Source organism: Panicum hallii, chromosome 1 (genome assembly GCF_002211085.1).
Source record: "Panicum hallii strain FIL2 chromosome 1, PHallii_v3.1, whole genome shotgun sequence".
NCBI lineage: Eukaryota > Viridiplantae > Streptophyta > Magnoliopsida > Poales > Poaceae > Panicum > Panicum hallii.
Window position 1 is genome coordinate 54,204,309 of NC_038042.1, and position 20,343 is coordinate 54,224,651.

Below are 20,343 nucleotides of genomic sequence, written 5' to 3' on the forward strand. Positions count from 1 at the left end.
CCGAGAGCACAGGGTTCTCCTTCTCCACGAGGGAATCGGCACCTCCACCTGCATATACGGATCGCATCGATCACAGCCGAATCGATGCACGCAGCGACGCCTCCTTTTGTCACGAACGCCGACGGCGACCTCCTCCTCTCCTCCCTTTCCGTCCTCCGATCCCGCCGGTGTACCAACGGGACAACAGCGACAGCGACGCGGAACGCTAGCTGGCCGGCGCCGGAAGCGGCAGGTCACGTCGACGGCGGCAGCTGCTCCCCCGCCCCAGACGACGGCCACGTCCCAGCAGGTCCTACTCCTACATGCCAGCATGCCACTGCGCTGGAGCTGGATCCCTTGGGCTGCCTGAGTCCACGTCGCAATACGCACAGCGGCGCTGCCGCCGCTGGCGATCCTATCGTGTCCGTGTGCCTTTCCTGCCCTTTTCGGCCTCTCAGGAGCTGGGAGTCCTGCCTGCCTGCCTGCCTCACACGACACGACATGCATCCGAGCCGCGATGCAGTGTACTTCTCCGCTCCGGTCGCCGCCCCTGAGTCTGAATGAATGCTGAATGCGATGGGCGAACAGTGGCTGGCAAACACGCGAAAAATTCGGAGGCAAAACGGTCTGAAGAAATACCAGTCGCCGCCCGTCCTTGTCGCGCCTGCTCCCGCTCCGTCTGAAACTCCGAACAGAACACGAGCAGCCATGCCGTGCCCGTGCGCGTGGAAAAAAAAAAGAGCAGGGTTCGGCGGCTGTCCACGATAGGATGCACATTGCTTTGTTGTTTCACGCCCACAGGCAGGTGTCACCACATCGCCGTGCGTGGAGCGTCATGCCTCGTTCGCCCCCGCCTCGTCACTTCGTCAGTGCTGGCAGATATCCAAATATCCAATGGAGTGTTCGCGCGCCTGCCCACGACGAGGCAGGCAGCACAGACCGCCTGTCTGATCCGCTCGACCTCGGTGGTGCCGCCGGTAGCCCCTGGTGTAGCAGGCCGGGTGCCGTCGGAACAACGATCAACTCTGGTTGGCCGCTGGTCGTGACACGAGCCTCCACTCGACCGCTCCACCGGGCCCGGGTAAAAGTCTCTGTCCCCCTCGTGTTGGTTGATCGATTCCTCCTGGATATGGCTCAGGTCATCACCTCGTCGGGGCAGATTTGTAAGCAAAATTCTTCTCTAGTTGTGGAGTGGGGACTGATAAGACCCGTTGGAAAGTCCCGAGCTATCCGCAGACCACACACACCGCAGCTGCTTGTTCTCAGGATAGATAGGTGCCTGAATTGATGCCGCGGTGGCCATCTCCGTTTTAGCCTCCCTTTCCATGTTGCTTGTCGCGTGCGGGTGACCGGAATCCTAGCACTGACGCATGGTCGCCGGCGCCGCCGCGCGTCGACGCTCGGCGGGCCGCCGTGGCTGGCAGCAGCGACGAACCACCTGTCAGGGGCGGCAAGTCACAAGTGGAAACCGAGCGAGCGAGCGCGCGCGCGCGAGAACGGCGGGTGAGGGCGCGCGCACCACAGGTCCACCCAGCCACGACCAGCGGCCGCGAGGCCCCACCTGCCACTTGTCGAAAAGCGCCGCGCACGTGGCGCCCGCCGGGGCGTCCCCTTATCCTGGCCGCGGGGCCAAATGACGGTCCTGCCCCGCGAAAAGCGCAAAAAGGGCACCGCGGCAGCGCGACCTTTCCACCCCCGCGGGCCCCGCGTCACATTGGCACCCGGGTGGGGCCCCTCCCCGCGCGCCCCGCCCTCATCCCTTCCGCTTCTTCCCCTCGCGACCTCCCCCTCCCCACCTGTTTGCATCGCATTCCCCTCCTCTCCCCGCGTCTCTCCTCGCTTATCCCCCCCACGCCCCCTGCTCGCCCTGTTGGCAAAACCTCCTCCTAGTCCTCCTCCCCCAACGCAAAAGAGAGGCCGTTTGCTATCGCGCGGAGCGGCGGAAGCTTCTCGACCTCTCCACCGCTGCCCCGCCGTCGGCTGGTTCCGCGCCGCGCCGGAGCGATCCGAGCCCCGAGCTGCCGCGCAGCGATCCTCGGTGAGTCGCTCTCGCTATTTGCTATTCCGCGCGAGCTGTTCGTTCGCGGTAGGATTGGATTCCGTTCCGTACCTGCAAGGGGTGGCTTGGATTTCGACGGGCGGAGTGGATTGTTTCTTCGATCGGGGACTTTGAGTGTTCGATTTCGAGTCTGCTTGCTTAGTCCTCCGCTGTTCCAGGGAGTTCGATATGTGTCGGACTGACGGGTCTGAACTGTGATTTTTTTCTTTCCTCTTTGCGGACACTTCACGTTTTGTCCCGTGTTGCGTAGAGCGTACGTGAGTGGTTTAGTTTGTTTGATTTTGTCCTTGAGCCTGCGGACTCAGTTGCTAGTCTTGATTACCCCGTCTAATCACCGAAGCACCGTGGCTTCTGGCTTTGCTTGTATCCGCAGACAATTCAGCCAGCAAAGAACCTTTTTTTCCCTCTTTTTTGAAAAGTTGCTTTTGCATACTGACGCACAGTGAATTAGTGATCATATATTTGCGCTTTGCTTCTACGTCGCTGTTCTTTCTCTTCTTAGCCGCAACTATTCATTGGTGTCAAAAGGATTGAATTTGTCTGTTTTTGAAAGATAAGAGCGAAATTTGCCTCGTTTATTTTAGTGGCGCAGAAAGTCCGCTGGCTTTATCCACGCATATGTGCGGTAGCGACCAGGAAAAAGAAAAGTGAAGGTTAGTGCTGCTTAACACCTGTGTTTGTTCTAATGGAAGTTTGGCGTGTGGCAACTTAGTACGACGCGGCGCTTACACGTCAAGTGCTTAGAAAGGTGTCTTCTGGATATGCAAAAATACTAACTTGCCAACGAAACGATAACTAGGTAGCCATTTGCACTGGCGGTTGCTAAAGTTTCGGTTGCACTTCATCCTTTTTGTCTCTCACGCTTGTGTGCTGATATGCTGCGATAAGCTGGCAGGAGAGGAGGCTTTTACTTCTTCAAAGCAATGCTGCCAATTGCAATTAGCGTCTGTTTAGCCCCAAGTTGATTATTCCCTGCATCTTTTGGTGGTATCAAATGCATTATGGTCACTCTAGGCGGAAGTGTTTTGAATCTACTGTGTTTTCTCCCTCCCTTAGCTTTACAGATGCAACATGTTGCAACAGTGGTATAGTCTTAAACTTCCAGTTAGTTCATGGTGTAAGTTCCTATATTAGTGTTCTGTCTTCTGTATTTAAACTTTGAGTTATCTATGCCCTGGCTGGCAGATCTAGGAAGACTATGTTGAAACCTCAAATTTCTCCAAGTGGAAGCGTCCTATGTAGCCATATCAGGAAGTGGTCATATGTTATTCTAGATTGACACTAGCTGATGACAGGATGAGAGTAGATGCATATTTTTGCTGCTTGGTGTATATGTTTTAAATTACTATTGGTCGAACAGAACAGGTTGTTGTTTTCATGATCACGGGGAAACGTTGCTGGGTTCTTTTTGATACTCAAACTTTTATCTATATGCCAAACAGTCAGATATAACTATAAGTTTGCTGTATTGTTAGTTGTTACTGACTTTTTACATCTATATGCCAGTATCACATAGGATTCCACTGAATTCAACTACTGAAGAAAGCCAAGGAAGGTGGCGTTGGTAGTGGGAGTGACCAGCTTGTGGAATTTTTCCCAAGTACTGCCCAGGATCATGGCTGCCCTTTGTGATTTCTGTGGGAAACAAAGGTCAATGATCTACTGCAGATCAGATGCGGCATCCTTGTGCTTGTCATGTGATCGTAATGTTCATTCAGCTAATGCGCTGTCCCGCCGTCACACAAGGACCCTTCTTTGTGATCGTTGTTGCTCACAGCCTGCAGCTGTCCGCTGTATTGAAGAGAACACATCACTTTGCCAAAATTGTGATTGGAATGGGCATGATGCAGCATCAGGGGCTACTGGGCATAAAAGGCAGGCCATAAACTGTTACTCCGGGTGCCCATCATCGGCAGAGCTTTCGAGAATCTGGTCATTTGTTATGGATATCCCTACTGTAGCTGCTGAGCCCAACTGTGAGGATGGAATGAGCATGATGACAATTGATGATGGTGATGTGACTAATCATTGTGGTGCTTCAGATGATAAAAGATTGTTGGAAATAGCTAGCACAGCACTCATGAGTGATCCACCCACTGGTGACAAGCTTAAACCTCTGATTGGCTCTTCTTCAGGTGATGGATTCAATGTTCTGCCACTAGCCACTAATCAGCCTGCTGGACCAGTTTCAATGACGCAAAAGGTGCTGTGGTTTTCGTATCTTCCTCCAAAATGCGTTTGAATATTCTTCCAAGTTTCTTTATGTCATAAGACTTTTTGCTTATTGCATGCAAAGTTACTTAGTGTATATAATAAAGAGTGCTCTCATATGAATATAGCACAACAATAGTAACTGTGCATGGTTACAGTTCCAGTCGTGCAGCAGCTCAATTCCTATACTGCTCATCTTTGGAAGATACTGTACATGCATTATTCCTAAGTGATGATCCTTCTGTCGCTACTATTGCTGTGTGGCTATCCAAAGTTCCCTCTCTTGTTTCCTTTCCTGCAAGGCTCACTTCTCTAATAATTTCACCTTACAATGAAAAGTTTATTCCTGTAACAAGTTATTTGATGCATTTGTATTGGTGACATCCTAATCTGGATGGTTGAACAATCGCAAGCTGAATCAGTATGGATCTGCTTGTTTACCATGAGTATATCTTTTTTAAAAAGGAAATAATGTCTGTCATTGTTGTATGCTTATGAAACATTTTGTTACATTTCTCAGGTACCTTATGCTGCAGACGATGATAAGTTCAATGATGGTAGCATGTATGAGGACTTATGTGTGGATGATACTGACCTGACATTCGAGAATTATGAAGAACTGTTTGGTACCTCTCATATTCAAACAGAGCAACTCTTTGACGATGCTGGAATTGACAGTTACTTTGAAATGAAGGAAATGCCACCTTTTGATTCTAATGAGGTTTGTACTTTTCTTCTATACTCCTTATGATTCAAAATATAAATTTAGGACATCGACACAGTCTACAAGTTGACAATATGCAATGAATTTCTATGAAAAATGACATCTGAAACAAAGATGATTAAATATTATGAAAGCATTTTGCATGATAATTCTAGAACCTTTATCTTACAATGTCAATTCGCGCAATTATCACATGCTGATGGTTAGAGTATATATTTTCATTTGTAATGTTTGTTGTGGGAAAGAGAACTACTGTGCTGGAGGCTTCCCATATTCCCCATAAGCTACTAGTTAGCTACGATCAGTTTATTTTCCTACCTTAGTCGTTATCTACAAGTTGCATTGATTTCACTCGGTTTCAGTTCAGGACCTTTTGGTGTTTAAATTTGTTAAATTTTTTATCCATCCATGGAATACAATGCTTGTTTGATAAACTAATAACAACTTCATGTTCTTTCACTACATTTTTTTTTGCAACTTTCAACCCATGCATGATGTATCCCCCACAGCTTGCTCTTGCATTAAAAGGGTTGTATAGTGGACAATTGCTCCATTGTATTGAATTCATTGTTATTCATAGGAAAGTCAAACATGTTGTTGCTTTACTAAATATTTGGGGTCATCTTTATGTTTTCAGGAGCACAAATATATGCAGCTGGAATGTAGCAATGTTGTTTCAGCTGATTCTGCGATGTCAAACCCAGGAGCACAGGCTGATTCCAGCCTTTGTATTCCTGTTAGGCAAGTTAGATCCAGTATATCCCAATCCTTCTCTGGTTTGACTGGTGAAAGCAGTGCTGGAGATCACCAAGATTGTGGGGTATCACCAATGCTCCTCATGGGTGAAGCACCCTGGCATCCTCCTGGTCCTGAGGGCTCAGTTGCTGGAGGCAGCAGAGATAGTGCTCTCACACGATACAAGGAGAAGAAGAAGAGACGGAAGTAAGCACATCTAATTGTGGGTTATTTAGGAAAATTCCGAAAAATGTTTTTTCTCTGTCTTAGAACTTATATTATAGATCACACTTAATGTTTTAGGAAAAAGTCTCCCACTTTTGGTGTCTCTTATTTTTAATTTCACTATTGATTTCCTCACGAAAGTTGTGAATTGACCTTTTATTTTCATGAATTTGGTCAACAGGTTTGACAAGAAGATCAGATATGCTTCTCGCAAGGCTAGGGCAGACGTGAGAAAAAGGGTCAAGGGACGTTTTATCAAGGCTGGCGAAGCGTATGACTACGATCCGCTAAACCAAACAAGAAGCTACTGAACCCTGAATACGACTGGCTATCTTCCAGTGTCAGCCTTGCAACCTTCAACTGCTCATCTGTTGTAGGTTGCGCTACAGGCAAGATCGCTGGAGAGCACAAGCAATTGCATGCAGCAGAGCCTGCAATTGAAATACGGGGAAAAGGGATAAAAAGAGATACCAAATGTTGGGACGAAAATGCCAAAAAAAGAAAGATGCATACATGCCGGAAGTTGATGCTGCTACCGCTCCATTTTCTTTGGACCGAACATGCATCTTCAGTTGCTTGTGGATGAGTGGTCTGAATCGCGCTCTGCCCCTCTGTGCATCGATCGGATGCAGTCATGGGCGATCGTCCTCCAGCTCCACCGCTCCATGCATGGCGACCATACCTGCTTCTGCTATGGTGTTCTGCGGTGAGCTGCCAGGTTGTACATTCTGGGTAACAGCCTAACAGGATACACTGTACCTCTCAAGTTTCCTCCAGTAATATTATTTTGTGAAGCGCAATCTTCTGCTGCGAGGGGATTGTTCTTCAGTCGTGTATGTTTGTAGATTGACTTACCATTTGTAAAGAAAAAATGCCGTGGTGATTGTAAAGTTTGTTCTTGTTAGGCCGCATACAGAACCACACGTTCTAGACACTGAACCCCTGTAAGCTTTTTTTTTTTGTGCCAGGATAAGCCTTCTTGTGGTTATTTCATCTGAAAATACCACGCAGGATTCTGTTCCTTCCTGCATTTGTTCTGTGATTATTGATCGGCGTGGGCAGGAAGGAAGTGATGCGGTGGGCGCCTGCTGCTGGTGCTGTGTGCTGCAGACCTAGTTCAGGACGCTTGAGAGTGCCGAGGGAGAGAGGCCGGAAAGAGGGAAATTGTCTCTTCCTGTGCTGCCGTTTCGTTTTTCCTGGGCCGTGCTTGAATGATTTGGCCAGAGCCAGTATGTCAGCAAAGGAATGCTGAATGATTCAGAAAGGCAACTCACTCCCAGACCAGTCGCACTTGCTTGTTCACCGGCCGCGCCGCACGATTTTGGCCGATGAGACCGTGATGCCTCCGGCGGTCCGGCCTCCCCATGGAAATGCCAGCCGCCATGGAGGCGGGCACCAAGCAACCTAGAAGCTCAGCAGCTACTCCTTTCCTCCTTGTCGTAGAAACTACTCGAGGCATTCCGCAGCCGATTCATACTCGGCCTCGTCGCGTCTCGTACGCTCCCACGATCCTACGCTACGACCACACTAAATGCCCGTTGCGACAGAGCTGTAGGCAAAGCGAGCCATTGTGCACGATCTTTATGGCGGGTCCAAAAAGGTCCGAGATCCGTTTCCCTTTTTCTACGGCCGTGGTACGCCGGAATGAATGCGTCGCTTTGTACTACGTGCAAGCCAAGCCATGGACTGTCATTGGTAGATTAGTGCTACTACCTACCCGAGTGATCGCTACGTGCATGCTCTGATGTACAGTGCACTTGCCCTAACGGAAATTACAGCTAATCATCAATTTTTTTCCAATTAAAACATTTTTTTGTTTCTGGCAAAATCTCGCTCTGAATAACTTCTGAAACTTCTTTTCAAAAAAAACTGAAACTAACCATCAGGACGGACGCTCCTGAAATTCTGTGAGCAGAGAGCAGGAGCGAGCAACCACCCACACGGCCACACCTGCTGAAAGCCCACGACGGCACGGCCACTAACCCGGATCCGTCCCCTCGCGAGCGCCACCTCGTTCGCCACTCACCGCCCGTCGTCGCCACCGCTGGCCCGAGCGCACCACGGCGGCACAACGGGCCCGGCTAAACGAGGCAGGGCGCGCGCTTAAAATAGCCCGGCACGGCAGGTACCGCCCGCGCGCGCCCGCGCAGGCACCACCCGCTCCTGGCCTCTCTCTCTCTGCCCCCGCTTGTGGTGTGCTAGCGGCGCTGCTGCTGTTGCTGTTCCTGGCGTCCAGTTGCAAACTTGCAATCCCCCCTCTTCTTCTCTCTACCGCGACCGGGAGGCGGTGGAGGGGAAAGGCCGCCGGGCGGGCGGGATGATGAAGATGCGGTGGTGGCGCGCCGACGCGTCGGAGGTGATGGCGGTGACGGCCATGGGCGTGTGGGAGGCCGTGCTCGCCGGTGGCGGGAGGAGGTTCATTAAGCGCAAGGACAGCGACGCCGGCGAGACAGGTTCGTTCAATTCGCATCTACATCGCACTCTTCTTCCTCCTCCTCCTCGTTTTAAAATTTTCAAAATCATTTCCGCGGTCTTGGTGGGTTTGTTGGGTTGATAGGGAAGGGGGAAAAATATTCTTCCTTTCCTTGGTTCTTCGCGGTTAGTGTTCGTGCCAATTCGGTTTCCCGGTCCCTTTCCTCCGCATCCGAAGAGATTATTTAGGTCGGTTTGGTGAAATGCCGTGTAAAAACTGCTCCCGCTTTTTTTGCATTTGCAGTTACCGCCTTACTCGCTCGATTTGCTCAGAGCTGTTGCCACCTTTTGGACGATTTTTGGTGCGGGAAATGGCATGAAAGATGCTCGCTTTTTCCTATCGTTCCATGCGAACGGCAAAGGTGTTGCTCGACATGTTCTGCTTGGATTCTTCAATTCGAACGCCGGGTTCGTCGGCATCTTAGTCGCTGCCTTTTTTTTTCAGTGCCATACGTCCCCGAGTGATGTTTTCTTGTTTCAGATTCTTACCATGTTTGGGATTTCAAGAACTCCATTTGCTAGTCTCATGTAGGCGTAGCTGGATATTTTCTTCGTCGTTGTGTGTTTTCCTTTCTCCCATCGACCCCAAAACACTTCTTCAATGACTCATCATATTCCATGGATGTTATCGATAGGACAAGGAACTAGGACATGCCATACTGATCTGTATCTCATAGTTTGTCCTCTCTGTTGCTTCCAACTTCTGCTGCCAGATGTACACTAATCAGCTGAACTTCTGCTGTCACCCCCCTGAAGTCCGCAACGCGATGAATGGTTTTCCTGCAGGAAGGACAGACAGCAGCAGTGTTTGGCATGTGAACTTGTGTATCTGACACGCCGGGAATACGGATTCATTGCTTGCCTTGTAGTAATGGTTTAGGAAACATGGGTACTTTTCCTCTAAAATACTGGCATCAATTGGTGACTAGAACTTATGTCCCAGAAAATTAAGGATCATAATCTGGCTCTGTGCTTATCAGGTGTCTGCTGTTCATTGTACCAAAAAGTATTTTTTTCTCTCTCTCCTTTTGATACTAAAAAGCCCTTCATGTGATTAAAAGAAAATCTTAATCCGTTTAAGACAATTTTGACCATTTTTTTATATTATGATGTCTATGGATACTGATTTAGTGTGAGTGACTGAATAGTGAGACATACTGTTGAACTTACCAGGCCGGGCACTAGAGGAGTTGCGGAGCTCCTTGTACAATGAAATGCATAGTTCAGAAAGCGCTAAGCGGCAGCAGATGCGATTCTGTGGACCAAGTGTTGCATTGACATTCAATTTCGCTGTTGCTGTTGGGATCATCATGGCAAACAAAATGGTATGGCTTTTGCTCAAGATAAGTGATTGTACTTATGCCGTGCCTTTGTTAGCTTTCTAGTAGTTTTACGGATTATCTATTGTCTTGCAGGTGATGGGGAGTGTAGGCTTTAAGTTCCCGATTGCGCTTTCGTTAATTCATTATGCTGTCGCATTTGTTCTAATGGCCACTTTTAAGACACTTTCCTTGTTACCGGTCGCCCCGCCATCGAAATCCACTCCTTTCTCATCTATATTTGCTTTGGGTGCTGTAATGTCCCTCTCCACTGGGCTGGCCAACGTGAGCTTGAAGCATAATAGGTACAGTGAGGTATAGTTGCGAAGTATTTTAATATTGGTTCCATGTCTTCTCAATATTTTTGCTATTCAGTGTAGGTTTCTATCAAATGGCTAAGATTGCTGTAACCCCAACAATTGTGGTAGCAGAATTCATGCTTTTCCAGAAGAAGGTTTCCACTCAGAAGGTATGTTTGCTGCTACAAAATGTGTTTCGCATGTTTTTATTTTTTTTATCTAACATGGTCCCAGAATAACTGATGTCTCCAATAAGCAAGCATAAATTTGAAAGATTTTATAATAAATTGCAGAGCGCATGCTTTTTCCTCCTTCTACCGGATGACTACTCACATGTCCTGTGTGGGTGTATTTGCTTATGGAATTCCTAACTGTTTTTTCTAACATTACAGGCTACCACACTGGCAGTTGTATCATTTGGAGTGGCTGTAGCAACAGTTACCGATTTAGAGTTCAACTTCTTTGGTGCTTGTGTAGCATTAGCATGGATTGTCCCTAGTGCTGTGAATAAAATCCTTTGGTCAAGTTTGCAACAAAGTGGAAATTGGACCGCCCTTGCGTAAGTTCTGCCTTTTCTTCCCTTTACAGATTATTCGCTACTTTAAAGGGGCACGCTCTATAGTTTTCCTGTAACTAAGATCGTACATTATTGTTCCAGGCTGATGTGGAAGACTACTCCAATTACGATATTTTTCTTATTGACATTGATGCCTTTGCTGGATCCCCCGGGCTTGTTGTTGTTCAGTTGGAACTTCAGAAACAGCTGTGCTATTATCATCTCTGCTCTGTTTGGTTTCCTTCTTCAGTGGTCTGGTGCTTTGGCACTCGGGTGAGTTATGACACTCAAATTGCCATTTCTCCATACAAGTTTTGACAAGTTAATACTGGACGAAATGTAACTGGCTAATTGCTGATGCACAAACAGAAGTGAACAAAAATATGCGTGGCTACTTGTTTTCCCTAGGCAAAATGTACCTACAGTTTTGGTATCTTGGTTGGATAGTGGCTTATAAAAATGACTTAATGAAAGAACTCTTAGTTAAATTTGCAATCTTCCCACTTAATTTCTTCGTACTTCAACCCAAAAAGAATCTATTATGGATTGTAGCTTGTATCGATAATTTACATTAAATTCTTTTGGGTTTACTCAGAAACACACTATTTTTGGAAGAAAGAAACTGCAAAAAGCATAAATTTTCAATAAGACTTTTCCACTGTCCGGGTATTGGCAACTGCGCCATCACAAACAATTGAAAAAACTAAGGATCAATTAACTTGCAACCGATGCAACAGAATCATTTCGTCCTTGCCATGTAACCATGATGCCCTCTAGGTAATATTAGCTGTACAAGTGACTAATTTATCTTGTATGGCTTCAGTGCGACGTCAGCTCTGTCCCACGTTGTGCTGGGCCAGTTCAAGACCATCGTCATCATGCTCTCCGGCTACCTGATCTTCGGCTCCGACCCTGGGATCACCAGCATCTGTGGGGCTGTGGTCGCGCTCGGCGGCATGTCGTTCTACACCTACCTGGGTCTGAAGAAAGACGCGGCGACCGGCGGCAAGAAAGCGCCGTCGAGACAGAACTCCTTCATGGCGAAGCCTAAAGCCGCTGCAGACAATGATAACGCGGATTCAGAACAGGAAGATAACGTGTAGGTTGGGAAACTGTCATGTAGCAGGTGATTTCGTCACTGCCCTGATCCATTGTACATAGAAGAACATGTAGTATCATTCTTGATGGTTTACGGATTGTCTACTGCTATATATTAGTGGCAAGTAGGTTGGGTTACTGCTGGGGGTCCGCAAGTGTGAATGACGGGTGCTGCTTTGCTGGACAGTTGAGACTTGAGAGGTACTAGCTGCTCCTAATTTGTACCCTTTGAGATTCGTGCAGCAATTCATGCCAATGTACGCATGATCTCCTAGTGATGTGTCAGAATTTCAAATGCGTCTGTTCGTTCCTTTCCTTGACGTCGACCACCGGTTTACAATGATGCAGCTCCGACGAATTGTCTGCCGATTTTGGCGGAGAGAACCGCAGCGCGGCAAGAAAACAGCCCAAAGCCCAGCTGTTGCTTGATGGGCTGAGCTCCCCCGCAAGGCCGCGGGGACCCAGTAAAGGGTTCACGGGCTCAGGTGCTGGAGCGGGAGGCCCACATTTTCTACTGGTCCTTAACGGTCCAGCCCAGCCGAAGCGCCACTTCTGGCTGCTCTCGCCCAGGCCCAGGGTTATAACGTCCGGCTCTCCTCCCCTCTCCCCTCTCGCGGCTAGGGTTTTAGGGTTTTCTTCTCCGCTCCCCGCCTCCCCCATTCGCACGCCCCCTGTCCCAACGCAGCTACCCGACGGTCTCCATGGCGAAGAAGGGGCCGAAGAGCAAGCTGCAGCAGCCGCCGCCGCCCGCGGGGAAGAAGGGGAGCAAGGAGGCGCCCCCACCGAAGGCGGCGAAGAGGGTGCCCAAGAAGCAGATGCTTCTCGAGTCCGACGACGACTCAGATACGGAGCAGCAGCACCTCCAGGAGGAGGACTCCGACATCGACATCCCCTCCGATTCCGACGCCGAGGAGCTCTCTGGGTCGGACGCTGAGCTCTCAGGCTCGGACGCCGATGCTGACGGTGGCTCCAGCAGCGGCAGCGGCGACGAGGGGGAAGAGGATGAAGAAGAGGAGGAGGAGGGAGATGATGATAGCGATGATGACCCCCTTGCGGACGACTTTCTTGCTGATAGTGACGAAGGAAGCGGTAATTTGCTCAGATCACTAGGCTATTAGATGTTGCACATGCACTGAATTAAGTTAGCTTCAGCAGTTTCGATTTTCCGCATTAATCCAGTATTTCGTAGAATTCGTTCGTGTGAGCTGAGCTTGTGCATACATAAATACAATTGTAATGCTGGAATTTGCACCTTGCGAATCGTTCTACTGATCACAATATGCTGGGTCCATAGAGGGTGGTGACTCTGGAGTGGAGTCTGATGACCTCGAGGCCAAGTCACGAGCAATTGATGAGCGGAAGCTGAAGGCGGAAAAAGATGCAGATGAGGAACTTAAAACCAACATAAGATCAGAATCTGATGAGTTCAGATTACCAACGGCCGAGGTTGCTTTTCCCATTCTCTTTGTTCAGTGTTAGTTGCCTTGGGGATTTATACCATTGCTTAACTCGCCGCAGGAACTGGAGGAAGAGGCGCATTTACCACCTAACCTACCAAATCTCAAAAGGAGGATATCAGAAAGTGCGTTCATCTAACACCCTTTGTATTTACTAGGTTTCACGGCTTTCTACTTTTTATTTACCACCCTCCCACTATCAGAGTGGTAAAATCCAGGGTGTATAGGACTATTATCCTCTGCATATTGAGATGGTATTTTGCATTCTTGATGGACAGCAGTCTGTTGACCTTCCTGACTGATTTCATATGTACTGATTTTCTCTTCTAGTTGTCCGAGTGCTCTCAAACTTCAACAAGCTGAGGCAGAAAGATGTCCCACGAAAAGATTATGTCAATCAGCTCAAAACTGACATCATGTCGTACTATGGATATAATGATTTTCTTGTTGAATCATTGATTGAGGTCAGCTCTATGTCTTTAAGATATGTTGTGTAGGTGTCTAGCTGCTCAATATAGTTGTTGCAAATTTGGTGTTTGACATGCTTGTTCAGAATTGATCACGATTTAGCATGGTAATGCAGATGTTTCCTGCTGTCGAGCTTGTTGAGTTGCTGGAAGCTTTTGAGAAAAGACCACCTGAGTGCTTGCGAACAAATACGTTAAAGGTATACTACCTATGGTCAATCTGAAAGTGCATGAATGGTACCAGTACCAGTGCATGAATGGTATCAGTCCATTTGCTTCATATCTGCCTAGACTATGCTTATCTTTATAAAAATTAACCGTGTACCTTATTTATTGAAGTTATTGGTGGTCTACCCACTTGGAGGCTTCGCTGTTGCTTGTTGTTGCTGTATTTAAGTTATATTGGCAATATTTGCACTTTGCAGACCAGGAGGAGAGATCTTGCTGCTGCTCTTATACCAAGAGGATTTAATCTGGACCCGATAGGCAAATGGTCAAAGGTATACTTCAATTAGTCTATCCCCTACATCATAATAATGGTAAACCACAAAAACCTTACAACTTCCCTGCTGTTGAAAATGGCAGGTAGGATTAGTTGTCTATGACTCCACCATTTCTGCTGGTGCAACAACTGAATATATGGCTGGGCATTACATGGTAAGCCCCTCTCTCTACCTTTTCATTATGTTGACATATTTTGTTTGTTACTTCTATCGTTTATTGTTCTTTGTACTAATAATATGGTCTCACAGAAACAAGGTGCAAGTTCTTTCTTACCAGTGATGGCACTTGCTCCCCAGGAGAAGGAGCGAATTGTTGATATGGCGTAAGATGTTTACCTTTTCCTTTGGCAAGAGTTTATTTCTCTTATGAAATCAAATTTAACATCTGTAACTGTAAGCCTTGCCATGCTACAATCCTAAGATATTGTACTTGTTTCAGATTAGTCTTCGATTGAAATGTTCATTAGGAATTAGTCTTATAGGTTATGCTGTCATATCCGATAATTAGAATTGATTATTTTCATGTTTACAGAGCTGCCCCAGGTGGCAAGACTACTTATATTGGTGCTCTTATGAAGAATACTGGTTAGTTCATGGAACCTGACTTGAATACTGTGTGATCACTCCAATAGAGTAATTTTGGCTAGCTGGTTTTGATGTGCACCATCAATAATAAATTAAATAAAGCTACTGCTTTCTTCATATCTCGTATGCAGGAATCATCTATGCAAATGAGTTCAATGAGAAAAGGTTGCACGGACTGTTGGGAAACATCCATCGCATGGGTGTGACAAATACCATAGTTTGTAACTATGATGGTAAAGAGGTAAGAAGATAATATGCTTACTATCCCTGGGTGCATAACTCCTTCGGATTCTTACTTTCGCCACAATACTGCAATCCACTATTTTTGTGCGATAACTATAGTTTCATAATTTGCTGGAGTTGTCAAGTGTGCTGTAACTTAGATGAATCATTATTTCTAGGAAACTAATACTGAATGTTAAAATCTGTTGCAAGTCACTGTTGTTTTTACAGGGAAACACAACTAATAATTCATCATTTTCGATTAAACTAAATATTTTTGGAGTCCTGGTAGTTTTGTAGTGTTTCAGTTGGGCATATCATGTCCCCAGTGAAAATATCATTCCATAACACATTGATGTTCTTACAGTTACCCAAAGTTCTCGGGATAAATTCGGTTGACAGAGTATTGCTGGATGCTCCCTGCACAGGAACTGGGGTTAGTATGATCAAATTCATGTAAGCTGTTTGACAAATATGTTTTCTTTGTTATATCGCTTGAACATATGACTCTTTCTTCAGACCATTTGGAAGGATCCACAAATAAAAACATCAAAGGGCATTGAAGACATCAGGAACTGTGCCTTTGTTCAGAAGGTTAATTCTTTACTCTATGAAATCATGTGTGAATACCTGCCTGTAATCTGACAAAGACTTACCTATTTATATTTATCTAATCGAACCTCGACCCAGTAACATCTAATTAAAAAAAAAGGAAAGATAATCCTCACCTATTATGTGCCTAATTCATAGCCCTGCTTGCATATAATATGATTTGGTGCTTAAACCTTTGCGACTCTTACATTAGAGAGGTTATAGAAGCTGGTGTTTAATGAGATCTTTGATTGACCTTTCATTTTACTATACTAACGGATTGCCTTGTTTTGCAGCAATTGCTGCTTGCTGCTATTGATTTGGTTGATGCCAACTCCAAAACTGGTGGTTACATTGTTTACTCAACTTGTTCAATAATGATCCCGGAGGTATTCAAATTTCTCCTGTTTGGTCAATGCTGATTCCACTTGTGTTCCTGAGTCTCTCTACTCTTGCAGAACGAGGCAGTGATAGACTACGCACTTAAAAAGAGAAATGTAAAGCTTGTGCCTTGTGGGTTGGATTTTGGACGCCCAGGGTATGACAATTTCACATTTCACCAAACAAAGAATGTTTTGGTCAGTTTCTTATGTTTTTCTATTTATCTTTCAGATTCATCCGGTACCGGGAGCATCGGTTTCATACTTCGTTAGACAAAACAAGAAGGTTTTATCCTCATGTCAACAATATGGATGGATTTTTTGTGGCTAAGGTACTTTCCATTTTACTGCTTTCCAGGATAAATTATAATCATTTTCGAAGGATAAGCTAGCATGTTTGACCTCTTGAATTTTGTTCCTGTCCATAGACTGCAAAGCTAGTGAGTTGGAATTGGAACATTCTGGTTGAAATATCTTTTCTATTAGGTGTATTATCTTCGCAAATAATTCGACTGCCACATGCGCGTTGGATTGGTTATAATGCACTGAGTCTTAGCAAATTGGTACTGCTTATCCAAAATAATTGCCATCCTATATATAATGCGTCGCTTTTTAGAACTTTGACCGCCATAGTACGGAAAATATTTAAATATTAAATTTTTAAATATTTAATATTGATAGAATCATTGCAAAGTATATTTCTATCACATTCTGATTTTATGAATGTTGTTAATATATATTTTGGGAAAGTAATGCGAAAGTTGTGCATAGGGGAGACTCCATATCCTGAACACAAAGTAAATAGTACCGATGGCAGTATTTTGTGAGTATATCTTAATATGAAATGCTTGATCTGGATGTTTTTGTGACTTCGTTATGCCATTTCATACAGCTGAAAAAGTTGAGCAATACAATTCCGGTGACATCTGAGCCGTCAAAAGCATCTGAAGGAGCAGCTGAGAAGGCTGATCTTAGTGGGGATGATGAAGACAAGAAAGCTGTTCCTGATGAACAAGAGAAAGGTGTCCCTGATAAAGATGAGAAAGCTGTACCGATGAGAAATCATAAAGATACTAAGAAGACTAATAAAGGAACAAGCGTCGCGAAAGAGACTAAAGGTGTACCTGACAGGCTAGCAAAGCATCCTAAGAACCATAAGAAGGATGCAATGGAAACTGATGGCCCTGAAAGCACGGAAACAAATGGAGATGGGAAAGAAGTGCACCTTGAGCAGACAAAGCAGAAAGGCCACAAAAGGAAGTTTGATCCTGATAGAACCAAGAAATTAGGCCCCAAGAGCACCTCGGGTATAAAACAGAAGAAACCAGTGAGTGACAAGAAGCGAAAAAAGAAGTGGCAATTCAAGCTGAGGCGAGACTGGTAAGATAAGCATGCATTTTCTTCTACTTCCTACTTGACATTTTTTTTCTCCACTTCCTGTCAGTGTTTTGTCCCAACTGTTTTTTTTTTCATGTGGGATTGGCATTGAACTTGCAGGGAAGCTGAAAAGAAGTCTGACAAGAGGAGGAAAGTATGAAGCAGATATAGAAAATCAGACGTTAGCACATCCTAGTGAAATTTGATGTGCTATACACTAAAATTTTGAGCGAGCATGAGTTTTCTGCCATGGCAAGTTTTGTGTACGAAGTAGCGATTGTCATTTGTTACTTTTAATCTTGATTCAATGTACGGGTAGGCATCTTTGTATCTGTAATGAGTGACATCTGCCATCTGGCATGGAAACTGAAGCAAATTATCGTGACGAATGCTATGTAAGCCGAGTCAATCCTGCTGCTTGAGCAGGTCACATGACGCTGAAAAGTTGGCTCTATGATATGTGCTATAAGGTGAAAGCATTTGTTTTCGAATACTTGTTTTCTTGTGTGCTTAGCTCTGAACTCCGGGGTTTATGAAACCATGCAGAACTGCAGAAGTAGCTAGTCTGACACTACCAGTAATCGCTCCCCTTCGGAGTCCTCCCTAATCCTTCTGGTAGAGGAACGACGCGTCGGCGTTGGCATCGCAGCAGAGACGGGGGTAGTGCGGCTCACGCTCTTGCTCAAAAAGCAGCTCCTTCGCCCGGCTCGCACCCGCTGAGCATGCCGCTGTCGGGTCTCGTATTCGCGCTGGAGCTGGAAGTGGCCGACGACGCCGGCGTACAGGAGGAAGCGGGCGGGGACGGTACGGCTATCGACGGGGAGGCCGACGGAGGGCCGGAGGGGCCGCGCGGGCCACTATGTCGGCGCGCGCGCTTGATGTTGGCGCCGTTCGGGAGCACGGCGCGGTCATCGTCGTTGTCGGTGAGCACGGTGATGCCGCGGGGCGCGAAGCTGAAACGAGGGTGTCGCGCATGGCGAGGACGTTGTTGATGCAGCCTCGCGCTTGCCTCGCCAGCTCGGTTCGCGAGCGGCACTGCCAGAGGGGAACGCGTAGGCCGGCGGAGGCTCGTGCGGGGTGCATGACGGCACGGGGGGCTAGCAGAGCAGAGATCGCCGGCGGCGGCCCGAGCTTGTGCCGGGCTGCCGGCTGCTCCGGCGCCGCCCCACAGCAATTTGCGAAATCCTTCCCGGTTTGGGTCGCGATTAATAGTTGCGATCCGATTTGAGGGTTCTTTTATAAAATAGTGGATGAGATATTTACACAGTACTCTCTGATTCGGATCGCCATTACTGATCGTGATCTGATTCAGGGGTTCTTTTGAAAGTTTCCAGATTGAATATTTGCAAAGCCCCCTGGACTCGGACGGCTCGACTCCCGGCCACCGACGGTCGCTGCTGCCGCCGCGAGCTGCTCCTTCCTCTCGGCCCTGGCAACCAGGGCAGGCGGGGCCTCGTCAGAGAGAGCAGGGAGGTCGGCGACGAAGAGCGCGAGGAGGTGGTCGGCGACGTAGTGGGGCGCGTCGACGCCCGAGGCGCTGGAGAAGTGGCCGTCGTACGGGAGGAAGCGACCGCGGACAGTGCGCGTGGCGGAAGTAGCTAGTGGTGTGCGGCTATCGACGGGGAGGCCGATGGAGGGGCCGATCTAATCAAAACATTATGCAGGGGCTGAGAATGCGTTGACAGCTGAAGCAACCCGCCGCTGTGGCAGGAACCGGACACCATGGTAAAGCTCGCGCCCTGCGGCACAGGGCCCGACCCACCAGCTGCCGGCAATCCACGTCTGCGATACGGGCGCATGGATGCGTTCATGCGTGCCAGAACGACGCGCGTGCACGTTCGCGATGGTGATGCACGTAAGAGAAGATCGCGAGCACGACGATCAACCATTGATGAGGTTCAAGTCGCAGGGCACGATGGCCTCGTCCTGGTGCGCGTCGTGGTCGTGGCCGCGGCGGTGCGGGGCGACCGGACGATCGTGCCGTGGCCGCTGCAGTGGAATAAGAGCACGTCCCCGGGCGCCGCCGAGGAGCGGGCCACCGTGTTGGCGAGCGAGCGCTTGATGTTGGCGCCGGTCGGGAGCACGCGGCGGTCGTCGGTGAGCACGGTGATGGCGCGGGGCGCGAAGCTGAAGCGAGGGTGTCGTGCGTGGCGAGGACGTTGTTGATGCAGCCTCGCAGCTCAGCTCGTGGGCAGCTGATCGACCAAGGTACCCTGCACACAGTGGCGGAGCGTGAAGTAAAATGTAGAGGGTCATTTTTCAAGAGGGTATAGAAATAAGTGTTGATCCTACTGTACTGATAGTTAAGGTTACGATTTACAAAATACGAATGGCATGGTCTATAGTTCATGGAGACCTATCACAATACCATATTAGCATATATATACCAAAAGATAAGTGACCTATAGAGCTAAGACTTGTTAAAAGTCCACTCTTCTATCCTTGATATCCATGAAATCAGCAATTATATCTTCATAAGTGTAGTCTCTTGCGATGTCACCTTCGATGTGTACAACCAAACTATTGGCAAGAATTCATCTTCCATCTTATTCCGTAGCCTTGTCTTAATGATCTTCAAGGTAGAAAAAGCACGCTCGGCACTAGCTGTAGAAACTGGGAGAATAAGAAGCAAATGAAGCAATCTATCAGTCACTTTAGAAGTTTTATCGCGTCCCGTGCTGACAAGGCATCGACATAGCTCGGCAACGGTTGCAATATTTTTTAGCTCTTCACTGTTGGAGGCATCAACAATAGTTCAACTGATACTCCAATCCAAGCCTTTCTTGTTGGTTGAAATCTGCTGGGTAGTACTTCTCAACCATTTTGCATATGTCAGAAGCACTAAAAGATGCAAATCTATTTTTTGGTATCAATGTAACACTAATGGACAAAAGAGCAAGCACCTTCTCATTGAACTTCAGGTTTAATTCAGCCAGCTGAGTATCAATTGTTGCCCGAAATATCTCCACTCGAAAATAATGTTCATTGGAAAAAAGATCTGGTTGACGACGAGCTCGACCACCACGCATAATGTATGTTCATTCCATGTCTGGAATGTCAATTTCATGACCCACGCAAAACTCG

The 20,343-nt window shown here is 47.3% G+C and overlaps 4 protein-coding genes across 4 annotated transcripts; 3 read left to right on the forward strand and 1 right to left on the reverse strand.

The window, feature by feature from the left end:
* The first annotated feature begins 1,768 nt into the window (after positions 1-1,768).
* On the forward strand, positions 1,769-6,921 carry LOC112902959 (zinc finger protein CONSTANS-LIKE 9-like). The gene is made up of 5 exons (XM_025972163.1): positions 1,769-2,017; positions 3,545-4,241; positions 4,770-4,970; positions 5,611-5,915; positions 6,115-6,921. The coding sequence occupies exons 2-5, from the start codon at positions 3,654-3,656 to the stop codon at positions 6,242-6,244; spliced, it is 1,224 nt and encodes a 407-aa protein (XP_025827948.1). The 5' UTR covers positions 1,769-2,017; positions 3,545-3,653; the 3' UTR covers positions 6,245-6,921.
* A 1,016-nt stretch (positions 6,922-7,937) lies between these two features.
* Positions 7,938-11,965, forward strand: LOC112903762 (nucleotide-sugar uncharacterized transporter 2-like). Its single transcript, XM_025972973.1, has 7 exons — positions 7,938-8,386; positions 9,579-9,730; positions 9,821-10,029; positions 10,100-10,193; positions 10,416-10,582; positions 10,682-10,852; positions 11,403-11,965. The coding sequence occupies exons 1-7, from the start codon at positions 8,251-8,253 to the stop codon at positions 11,680-11,682; spliced, it is 1,209 nt and encodes a 402-aa protein (XP_025828758.1). The 5' UTR covers positions 7,938-8,250; the 3' UTR covers positions 11,683-11,965.
* A 325-nt stretch (positions 11,966-12,290) lies between these two features.
* Positions 12,291-17,750, forward strand: LOC112900856 (25S rRNA (cytosine-C(5))-methyltransferase nop2). The gene is made up of 17 exons (XM_025969648.1): positions 12,291-12,766; positions 12,972-13,123; positions 13,196-13,259; positions 13,465-13,598; positions 13,718-13,801; positions 14,027-14,101; positions 14,187-14,258; positions 14,354-14,427; positions 14,637-14,689; positions 14,821-14,930; positions 15,279-15,347; positions 15,431-15,505; positions 15,799-15,891; positions 15,961-16,040; positions 16,115-16,214; positions 16,775-17,262; positions 17,380-17,750. Exons 1-17 carry the CDS (start codon positions 12,379-12,381, stop codon positions 17,417-17,419), a joined length of 2,151 nt encoding a protein of 716 aa, XP_025825433.1. The 5' UTR covers positions 12,291-12,378; the 3' UTR covers positions 17,420-17,750.
* A 1,223-nt stretch (positions 17,751-18,973) lies between these two features.
* On the reverse strand, positions 18,974-20,081 carry LOC112898685 (metacaspase-9-like). The gene is given in 4 exon segments (XM_025966979.1): positions 18,974-19,232; positions 19,235-19,396; positions 19,399-19,472; positions 20,026-20,081. Coding segments are annotated over 4 exon segments (384 nt in total). The 3' UTR covers positions 18,974-19,140.
* Between the last annotated feature and the right edge of the window lie 262 nt (positions 20,082-20,343).